Below are 11,523 nucleotides of genomic sequence, written 5' to 3'. Positions count from 1 at the left end.
GACAAGCAGAGAAATGGGTCTTGATGGAACATAATAGAACTTTCATGCCTTGGTTTAAAGACGAGGTGTTAAAGGATTCAACGGCATCAGAAACCTTGACCTGGTTGGCTGCTGGATTGAAGTTTGATATCATTTCTTGTAAAGCGTATGAAGTGAATAGTTGTATATTTTACACAAAGTCTATGGATGAAAAAAGTACAGTTCAAAATTCTTGTCTTACTCTTGAAGTCGAGTCAATGCATTTTTCGACTTCGAAAGATAGAAATCCAATACTTGGATTAATGACATATTATGGGTTTATAGAAGAGATATGGGAGGTTGACTACACTAAGTTTTATGTTCCAGTTTTCAAGTGTAAATGGGTTGACAATAAAAGTGGAGTTAAAATTGATGAATCAGGATTCACACTAGTGGACTTTCGAAAGATAGGGTATCGAGATGAGCCATTTATAATGGTTCAATAAGCATCTCAGGTTTTCTACGTGAAAGATCCTACGTCAAAACATTGGTATGTCATTTTACACGGGAAAAAACAAGGGGAGGACATAGATGATATTGAAAATGGTGACCCCCGTTCATTCACACCAATGATAATTAATAAAGATGACGATGTACATGCAACCCGTAAAGACCACAGTGAAGGAATTTACATATGCATATTCAACCCACTATGGTAGTAAATTTATAAATATTTTTTATAATACGCATTTAGAATTTTATGTATTTGTTTTATATGATTTTAATTTGATGCAGATTAACTAATGTTTGTTATGTAATTTTTTTAACACAAATATGGATGACGATCAGACTTCAAGAGATCCCGATCTGAACGAGGCAATAGAGGACCTACTAGATTGAAGCGTCTCGCATTGAAACATGTTGCTGGTGAGACGACACATGTTGACATTGACGTCAACACTAGAGTGGCTTTTGGTTCTAATGTAGATGAGTTTAATAGCTATCTTGGAGTTGTTTCTCGTGAGAGGCTCTCCATTTTGATTAATTCATGAGATGATCTGTTAGAGGTCGATCAGAACATGCTTTGAGAATGTGGAAACATGGGTCACTTCTCTTTCATCACCACCTTTTCGCCATGTAAAATGGAAGAGGACCCAAATTAAAAAGTCAGGTGCACCAACTTTTGAGCAATCAGGGGTTATCATCGAAAAAATTGTAAGTTATTTTTAGTCTTTTTTCATTTATTTTAAAGCATTAATTATATTAAAAACTAATATGATTTTTGTCTCTTGCAGGATTCCTAGAGCTCCCAAGGTAATTTTGTTCCTGAAGGTCGTCACGATATCTTGGTTGAAGTAATTGGACAACCTGAGCATTATGGTCATGTTCGTGCAGCTGGACAGGGGGTTGGAATTAAACTATATTTTGGAGTTTCACAATGACACTCATCCTTCTCCCCCCAAGAGACCAAAGCAAAAATGACGAGTAAGATACGTGAAGAATTAATGGAGGAGATGAGAAAGGAGATTGATCGAATACGGTTAGAGTTGCGACAAGAGTTTCTATCGCAACAAGTTTGTGTTGAGCCGATTCAACCCCTTGTTAGTCCCGCTCCCAAGAGCACAAAGGGGAGTTGTGCGTCTCCTACAACATCAGGGGAGGATATCATTGGCCAGACTAGGCAATGTGGGCTACTGATAGAGGGCGGCATGCTTCCTTAGGTGGTGGCCGTTGGAAAAGTCTATGAAGAGACCACTACCTTACATAACGTTCCTCTCTCCCTTGATGTGACGAAGGTAACAGTTGAAAGAGTACGAGTACCTGATGCTCGTGTTCCACTACCCTCAGATGAGGTAACCATTGTGGCCGAAGCATTTCAAACATTCGTTGCCTGGCCCAGACACCTCATTCAAATTATGCCAGAACCTCCGGTAATAATTTCATTTCATTATACTAATTTATATGTATATATTACATCTAATTTAATATTAATGTTCTTTATTTTGTAGAAACCTCGTCGGAAACCAAGTCTGAAAAGGAAGCATGAGGTTCTGATTGACAATCCTATAGCTTCCTTAGCTGTAGTTGCTAAACAGATTGGACGAGACCCTCTGGAAGTTCCATGGGATGATACGTTTTTTGAAACAAAGACTGAGCTGCCATTGTACATATACATGTCAGATTTGTTAGAATTTGTAGTTGGGGATCAGGAGCTCAATATAAATATAATTCAATTTTTTATGATGTAAGTATCTTTACCTATATTACAATTTAATTTATGTTAAATTAGCATTCATTATGCTTTAACTAATTACTTGTAGGTTTTTTAATGGTGTCTCTATCACTGAGGAGAAGGAAAATGTGTATGGATTCTTAGATCCCACATATACTAATCCCACTGGAGCAAAGGCAAATGAGACTCAATCATAAATCACTAACACCCTGGAAAAAGAGGGAAAACAAATTTATTTATGCCCTTATATTAATGAGTAGTTTAATTATATGTCGTCAATTATTACTATTTCATGTTTTAAATATTTACCAACTCTTTTCATGGATGATATAAGGGTCATTGACAGTTACTTGTTTTATCAATGGTTGATAAGACTGTTGTGTGGTTATGTTCCCTACACAAGAAGATATCCCCAAGTCTTAAGAATATCATTGATAGGTAAGTACATTATAAACTTAACTCTGTATGTTACTAATTAATCATCTACTAACGAGGTTTTTTGTATTAACCAGTTCATGGCGTGGATATAACATTCTAAAAGGTCGATCCAATTCAAATTTTCAAATTTTCAAATTGATAAGACTAAAGGTTTGTAATTTTTTTTCTTTCTCTTTTCATTATTTATCAATATACTAACTTTTACTTTTTATTGAATTATAGTGTAATAAACAACAAAGAAGCCATGAGTGTGGTTATTACGTTATGCAATGGATGATTACCATTGTAAGAGTAGGCCTTAAAAGTGATTGGCAAGAGGTAACATGATATGTTAAATTATTTTTATAATTCTTGAACATATATGTATCTTAAAACTAATTTATGTCAACCATATTTTGAAACGCACTAGTAAAGAACTATACGACAATAATTACACACACTAGTAAAGAATTTCATTAAACCTCGTTAATTTATACTTCTAAAGTATCTAAGTTTTCTCTTGGAAAATTTGATTTCCCAGAGAGTGAAACTTTGAGGTATCACATAATATAAATAAAGACACTAAAAACTCTCATACTTTCATAACTAATTTAATGGTTTAATGTTTTGTTAAATAAAATAATGGTTTTATATGTGCATTTTCTGTGACTCTTGCCCATGGTTTTCACTTTTCTATCACAAGTGAAGTTTACATTTTGTTCATCCCCCTCCAAACACGTGTGATCACTCACGTATGCATTTGAACGTTATGCCTTTGTATTTCACTTTCTCAGCATTAATATCCTCTAATGTATCTCATGCTTTGATTCACGCAAAGTTGGAATTTCCTTTCAACCCCATATTATTTTTTTTCCTTTGAAATTCATTACCCCTTTTCTCCTCATTTCCCATTAATTACTATTGATTGTTTTTAAATATCCAACGGCTATATATGTTACTCTCCACAGTCATATGAATGCAAAATTAAACCTTCAGGAGTGGTTAAAAAAATTGACCGTTGAGGGCAAAGTGTCCCCTCTCATCTCATCCTCATTCTCATTCTCACTGATCATAGAGAGAGGGGCAAATTTTCTACCCAAGGAGATCATACTTTGTCTCAATTCAAGACAAGAAAAGAGTTTTTCATATGGCATCAAGAATCACCGTTAAACAACAGGGCACAGGTATTTTTGTATTGTCTTTTTTGAATCATTGCATGTATACTATACTCTTTGATCTTACGATGATGCTGCCTTGTTTGTTTCTTTGAGTGACTATCATTTCTTGTTCTTGTCAAAATAAGATTGACTGAATCTTTCTTGTCTTATTCCTCTGGGCTCTTGGGGTTTCAGGGTTGGTTTATTTCCTGTTGGATGAAAACACGAAAGGGTCTCTCTTTTTGTTCTTGGAATTATCTTAGGTGTTGCATGTGAATCTGTGTGTTTAGATGCAAAGATATATAAGTTTTTTTGAATGAGTGGGTTCTTTTGCAATTCATAGACGAAGCAGTAGTGGAGGGAGGGAAACAGCAGAAGAAGAAAGGTGTAGCGAATGGAAGGAACCGCAAGGCATTAGGTGATATTGGGAATTTGGCCAATGTAGGAGAAGTTGAAGTCAAGCCTAATCGCCCCATCACAAGGTGATTTTTTTCTTCTCTCTCTCTTCTCTCTTACTCACTATTAAGGTGACATTGTTATTGATTCTTGTAGGAGTTTTGGAGCTCTGCTACTTGCCAACGCACAAGCAGAAGCAGCAGCAGCTGCTGATAAGAATAAGAAAAACAAGGTGAAGTACTCTTTATATTACTTGTTTAATTATCCTATACGGTCATGACTAAGTTTTGTTTTGGAATTGCAGAAACAGGTTTCTGCCAATGTGGCTGGACCTCCACCTGTTTCTAATGCAGTTGCAGTGACCAAAAGAGTGGTCCATAAACGGTGTCAGAAGAAAGTCGCTGTAAAACCAAAACCTAAGAAGGCCATTGACAAGGAAGCTATCCCAGATGAGGAGATCCAGAAAGAAAAGAAAAGGGAAGGAGATGACAACTCCAAGAAAACACACGCTTTTACTTCAGTGCTCACAGCTCGAAGCAAGGTAGGTTCAGAAAATGAACATAAAATAAGAACCTTGCTATATGTACAAGAAGGCCACTATACCTCTTTTTTTTTTTTACAAGAAGCTTTTGTGAAACTATAACAGGCAGCGTGCGGCATAACTAACAAACCGAAGGAGCAGATTATTGACATTGATGCTGGTGATGTCGACAATGAGCTTGCTGCTGTGGAGTATATTGATGACCTTTACAGGTTCTATAAGCTTTTTGAGGTAACAAACGTGATTTCCTTGATCCATTTTGCATGCTCTGTTTGATGTGTGATCATTCTAATATGTAAACGTGCATTTGATACATGAAGAATGAGAACCGCCCTCATGACTACATAGACTCACAACCTGAGATAAAGGAGAGGTCGAGAGCTATATTAGTTAATTGGCTGATAGATGTCAACACCAAATTTTACCTTTCACTTGAGACCCTTTACTTGACAATCAATATAATTGATCGGTTCCTGTCAGTTAAGAGTATTCCAAGTTGTAGGGAACTGCAATTGGTTGGCATCAGTGCCATGCTGATGTCATCCAAGTATGAAGAAATCTGGCCCCCTCAGGTATATGTTTGTATGTGTGTGTACGTATACATTTGTTACTACATTTTGATGTATTGACCTTTTCCATAAATGTAAAGGGAATAACATTTTTCTTCAACTGCAGGTTGAGGATTTTGTCTGCCTTACAACTTACACTCATGAACAGATACTGGTCATGGAGAAAACAATACTAGGTAATCTGGAATGGACTTTGACAGTCCCAACATCTCTTGTTTTTCTGATTCGTTTTATCAAGGCAACAGTCCCAGATCAGGAGGTGAGTGAGTGTGTGTGTGTGTCTGGCCTTTTAAATTTATCAAATCTCTTAAATTGATTCTTTCTTTAGAGTTTAGGATTTAGAATCCAAGGCGAACTTATCTTTTTTTAAATCTCTTAAATTATTGAATTTCTATCTTGTTTGAATTTCTTTCTCAATGTCTGAATTTTTAGTTGGAAAACATGGCTCATTTTCTGTCTGAGTTGGGATTGGTGCACTATGCCACCGTAATGTATTGCCCATCAATGGTTGCTGCCTCAGCAGTCTTTGCAGCTAGATGCACTCTGAATAAGATTCCCCTTTGGAACGAGACACTTGAGCTGCACACGGGTTATTCACTAGAACAACTTATGTATGTGAACATAAATTGGACATGCCAATTTTGTTTGGATTGTGTTATTCATCATGATCATTGTTTCTTTAATTTTAATTATATTTAGCTTTGTTGGTTGCAAACAGGGAATGTGCTAGATTATTGGTGAGTTTCCACTCCATGGTTGGGAATGAAGAGCTGAAGGTAGTGTACAGAAAGTATTCTGATCCTCAGAAAGGAGCTGTTGCTATGCTCCCACCAGCTAAAAATCTTCTGCCTGAAGGTTTTGTCCCTCAATAGAGTTAATGAAAAGCAGGCAAAAAAATCCCTTGGTTTTTTTCATAAGCACAATTTAACAAAACTGATTTTATAGCAATTTTGCACAATCCAATTCCTTCATCGCCTTATGAAAAGTTCACTAAGTGCAACCAGGTGCCATTTGACAGTTTCTTTGTTAAAAAAACTTAACTGCTAACTGTTATTGCTAATAGAACAGGCTTCAGCCAACATAATGTTAAAACAACATCTTTTGAAATTGCATAGTGTGCTTTCTATGTCAATGAGTAGTGCAATTGTTCACTGTAAAAAATATGCCGTGAAAACGTATTGCAATCGTATATCTCTCTGCCAAGCCAACACAATATTTGTTTAACTTGCATGAGTGCTTTTACCAACATGCTGGTAAGACTTTTTCAGATTGCTATAACGTATTTAGTAACGAGAAATCATTTTAAGTAATTTATATTTCATTTAATTCTAATCTCTTTGATTTAAAAATTGAAATAATGCCTTGTTTGACTTTTTGCTCTACTATTCCATATTAAAGTTTTCTGGCCACGACAACCCAATCAAATTAATGAGGGAGAAACAAAAAATAAATCTAAATAACTGTGCACGCTTGTTTAACATTGAGTCCATCACTTAATTATTGGGTGAATATATAACTTTGCGGGGTGCAAACTTTAAAAAAACCGTATATTTCCTTATAATTTTATAAAATTGGGGATGCATCTGCCCAGGTCAGGGTATTGTGATAACTTTCTAGAGAATAAAACAGGTTAAAATAGTATTTTAATTAAGAGAGGTTAATTCGCAACTATTTAAAACATATATTTTCCTTTGCGAATACTTTTCAAAAAAAAATTAACAAATTACAATCTTTTATTTCCAACAAATAATTTTTTTTTCTTAAATTGTTTATTTATGCTTTATATATATATATATAGAATACTTTTCAAAAAAAATTGACAAATTACAAATTTTTATTTCCAACAAATAAAGTTGATTTTATTATATATTGTGTTTGGCAAAACTAGTTGATAAACTCGTTTATAGGTATAAATTTCTAACTAGGAAATTTATAACTAATAAATTGTTAACTTATAAGTTATGAGCCAATAAAAGTGTTTATCAGCCTTAAAAGTGTTAGAAACTAACTTATAAATTAGTTAGTAAATATAAAATAACTGAAGAGAACATAATGTATAGATCAAGTTAAATTTGTGAAAGATCAAAAGTGTTTAAATGTATGTATATTTTATTTATTAGTTAAGTTAAAAAGTTTATAAATAGAAAACAAATATTTTTTTTAACTTTATTTCTTAAAAATTATCATCTCTCTAAAATATATTTTCTCTATATTCTCTCTAAGTTTATAAATAAGTCATTAAGCTTTTTCAAGATAAAATTATGTCTTATGCTATGTTTGGATTAGAGGGTGTGGGGGAATGGAAAGTTGAGGGTGTGGGAGTGTGAGGATTTGAGAAGAAAGTTGAGAATGTTTGGATTGGGATATGTGAGCAAAATTTATTGAAGTTTGTGAGTGATGTGATGGTTGTGATAAAATTTTAAATTTTTTTAAATATGTAAAAATATAAGTTTACAAATTTACCCTAGTCTTTAAAATATTTAAATAATAAAATATGAAATATAAAAAAATACAAGTCCCTTTTAGAACATAAAATTTTGTCATAAAAAAATTATACATAATATGATGAGTGTGATTGAAAAAAAATTAAAATTTAAAAATTCATTTAATATATAAAAATTAATTAAGTATTTTAGATTATTAATATTATCTATTATTATATAAATTTATTTTTATATAAATAATTATTTTTATTTTTATTATTATTAATAACATTATTTATATTTAATATAAAAAAATAGTAATAATATTATAATAATTTATTAAATTTGTTTGATTTACATTTATTATCATTATTTTAAAAAATTATTTTAGTTAATATTATTATTTATAGTTTTATTATTATTTTATAAATTAATTTTAAATACTATTATTATTTTAATATTTATATTATTAGTATTAATAATAGTTTATATTATTATTATTATTATTATTTACTTGGGTTTGTACCATTAATTTGAAATAGAATTAAAAAAATGATTTTAATTATCTTTTATTATATATTGAGGGTAAAAATGTAAGTTGTAGAAGTCCATGTGGCTTTCTCTTCTCCCCTTCAACTTTCTCTTCACCAATGAGAGGTACAAAAACTCACCCAACTTTCCCTTTCTACCCCCCCCCCCCTCCCCCTTGAAGCAAACGAGGGTGACACCTCTAATCCATCTGTGACTATAGTACCACCCCCAAAAGCAAACACATCGTTAGTGATGCTAGCACAAAAGATTATTGATCATAATTTTTTTAAAACTGTGTTTCTCTTTATCCTTTTTTTCTTGAAATGATTGCATGTGGAGTTGATTACATGCCTATGAATATGTATTACTATGTGAGATTTGATGGATAAAAATGAAGCTTTGATTATCATAATTTCCTGTGATAGCTTTAAGTTGGAACTTTGATTGGAATAACTATACTTTTTAGATGAGGAAAGCTAGTGAAACTTTGATAGCACCTTATGGTAGAAAATTTGCACGGTATAAATGTGGCTTGGTCACAATATGTTTTTGTGCTCCAGTGATATATATTTATGCGAAATTGTTTGATGGTTATATTTTGGTATTGTGAAAGTTCATTACGTTTACTTGTTCTGATTTTTTATCCACCCAAGAGTTGTCTTTACGTCGTTGGTGATTTTTTATGTGATTTTTGATCCACCTAAGAGTTGTCTTTACGTCGTTGTTGGTGCGTGCGACGAAACAATTCTAATATAGTGGGACGTCTTATTCTAAGGTAGTTTATTACAGTGAGAATACTGTTGAGATGATAACAGAGGTGAAAATCTCAGTTGCATGTCTTTTCACAAGTTGAAAATGATGGAAAAAGGAGTAACCAATGATAAAATGATTCATCTATCACATGTTTGTGATGTCAAAACAATGTTACGAAGCAAGTTTGGTATTTGGGTATAAATCATGCTAATGACGGTTAAGTGAAACATTATGCGTACAAGAGTATATGATATGTTCTTAGCTCGTAGCTCTATTAAATTCATATATTCACATAAAATCAAACTCCATATAAGCCAATGATTATTCCATTCACCTTTCAAAGGTCTTAGCTACTTTAGAAAGAAATTGAAAAAAAAAGAAATATATATATATATATATATATATATATATATATAATAGGTAGGCTTATAGTAGTATAACCATGTTAAATTACATATCCAGGCAAAAAACAAAAAAAAAAAAATTACCATCTAGACATCTTTGGAGAGGATTTACCATGGATACTTATAACCTTTTGCAAACTATCCAAAACCCTCTTCATTAGCCCATCCCTGGTGGCTTAACATCACTGCAATATGATAATACAACATTAATTATGTACTTTTACTCAAATTCAATGAATGCTACTCAAATTATTCAAAATGAAATCACCAATCCACACTTTTAATCTTGAGGAGGCTGGCAAGGGTTAAATGTTCAAATAAAATTGGCATAAAGTATTCTCACTTGTTGAGCTATTAATGTATATTATTAGAACTATTACTCTATATCATTAGCTACTCAGAAATAACATATCAAACATAGCCTGGGTATAAGTTTGATTGCAATTTGTCAAACATTGTGAAATACCATAACCATTTGACAATATACACATTGTATTCATCCGCTTATTTTTTTTGACATTAGTGTATGATTTATTTACTGAGAAACTTTGATGGTTACCTTTCTTTGCTTGAACATAGAGAAGGAAAATAAAAGAATGACAGATCACAAAAATCTCATTAAAATATCACCAGCTCCAGGATTAGAGGATGGCTTGTAAGGTAATATCCTATGATGTAGAAAGAATAATCAATAGAAACAAAGTATAAATATATTATGCTGAAATAGCATAAATAAAATAATTACATATAGGAACAGTGGACCAGAGTGAATAACAATATTGTATGACGAGATAAAAGGAAAAAATGATTTGAAATCAAATGCCAGGCGTATGAAACTAGACATTTGAACCATCATAATTCCTAATTATTCTTGAACGAAGGTCATTCTCTATTGAGAGAATCTAGGGTTTTAAGATGAAAAAGATACATAATGAGTAAAGTTGTGAAGCTTGAGAATGGAGCACGATTTAATGGAGCGAGAATGAAACTTACGATGATAAGCGAGGTTGGCCTCCTTCAAAGTAGAGAAGCGTCATTGTCGCAGTGTGCATTGTCATCGCAGGTCCGTTGTTGCCGCCGCAGGTGCGTTGCCCTTGCAAGATGCGTTGTCGTCGCGGGTACGTTGCAGTTGCAGGGTGTTGTCGCGTCGTTGGATTGTCGTCTAGTTGCAGAGTGCGTTGATCAGAGTGAGATCGGCAGATAAACTTTGAAAAGATTTTAAAAAATAAAATATGTTTTTGAAAATATGCATTTTATTTAAATTAATTTATTAAATTTTTAATTTAAATAATATTTTTAATTTATTATTAATTTAATTATATATTTAAATAAAATTAAAAGAATAAAATACCATTTTAAATATAATTTTTAAATTGATATTAATTATTTTAATATTACACTAAAATTAATAAATTAGTAAATTTATTCATATAAATTAAAAATATTTATAAATTAATAATTAATAATTAATTTATAAAATTTAATTACTCTAAAATTAGTATCTAAATTTAAATAAAAGTGACTAAAAATTTAAGTATCTAATAAACTAAAAAATTAGTTTCTAATTTTATTATTTTTATAGACAAAAAAGTAGTCTCTAAAATAGATTAAAAGTGACTTAAAAAATGGTTTCCAATTATAGATTAAAAGTGACTTAAAAAATGGTTTCCAATTACATCTTAACAAGAGACTAAAAAAAATATCTCTAAATTTTTTTTTTATTATTATTAGCTACCAAAAATATAGTATCTAAATATATTATAATTTTTATTAATAATAGATACTATTTTAGTATCCAATAATTTTTAGTTTATAAAATGGTATCTAAATTAGTTACTATAGAAACTATTTTTTTATTTCTAAATTAGTTACCATTTAATCATTTTCTTGTAGTGTTATTAGAAAATTTAATAAACTAATTTAAATTTGTAGCTCTATTCAATGAGATTAAGTTTTTATTTGAATATTTAGTGAAATTAAGTGTATATTAATTTTTTTTTATCATTTTAGGTTAATGTGAGTGAGCTATGTGTTATAATTTGATATATAAATGTATTTGAACACTTGATGGAAATGGTTAGAGCTATAGGATTTAAGATATAGGCTTAAATGGTTAGAAGTTTTGGAATGAAAATTAGAAC

At 31.5% G+C, this 11,523-nt stretch overlaps 1 protein-coding gene across 2 annotated transcripts; it reads left to right on the top strand.

Moving 5' to 3' along the window:
* The first annotated feature begins 3,336 nt into the window (after window positions 1-3,336).
* Window positions 3,337-6,373, top strand: LOC137813909 (G2/mitotic-specific cyclin S13-7). Of its 2 annotated transcripts, none has more exons than XM_068616375.2 (9): window positions 3,337-3,792; window positions 4,109-4,247; window positions 4,318-4,393; window positions 4,466-4,702; window positions 4,808-4,933; window positions 5,023-5,274; window positions 5,378-5,530; window positions 5,704-5,882; window positions 5,990-6,373. In XM_068616375.2, the coding sequence occupies exons 1-9, from the start codon at window positions 3,756-3,758 to the stop codon at window positions 6,141-6,143; spliced, it is 1,353 nt and encodes a 450-aa protein (XP_068472476.2). In that variant the 5' UTR covers window positions 3,337-3,755; the 3' UTR covers window positions 6,144-6,373. The 2 variants fall into 2 exon arrangements, with proteins under 2 accessions (XP_068472476.2, XP_068472477.2); XM_068616376.2 differs by having other exon boundaries at window positions 3,627-3,792; window positions 4,472-4,702.
* The last annotated feature ends 5,150 nt before the right edge of the window (window positions 6,374-11,523 follow it).

Source organism: Phaseolus vulgaris, chromosome 1, assembly GCF_051622355.1.
Source record: "Phaseolus vulgaris cultivar YP4 chromosome 1, ASM5162235v1, whole genome shotgun sequence".
In the NCBI taxonomy this organism is placed as follows: domain Eukaryota; kingdom Viridiplantae; phylum Streptophyta; class Magnoliopsida; order Fabales; family Fabaceae; genus Phaseolus; species Phaseolus vulgaris.
Note: the sequence above shows the minus strand (reverse complement) of the source record. Positions and strands in the feature narration are given on the sequence as shown.

What these genes read in the sequence shown, in the direction of transcription:
- LOC137813909 (XM_068616375.2), top strand. Translation starts at nt 3,756, where the DNA reads ATGGCATCAAGAATCACCGTTAAACAACAGGGCACAG. An exon ending in ATAAGAATAAGAAAAACAAG is followed by an intron (nt 4,394 to 4,465) that starts GTGAAGTACTCT and finishes TTGGAATTGCAG; the next exon opens with AAACAGGTTTCTGCCAATGT. An exon ending in GGTTCTATAAGCTTTTTGAG is followed by an intron (nt 4,934 to 5,022) that starts GTAACAAACGTG and finishes TGATACATGAAG; the next exon opens with AATGAGAACCGCCCTCATGA.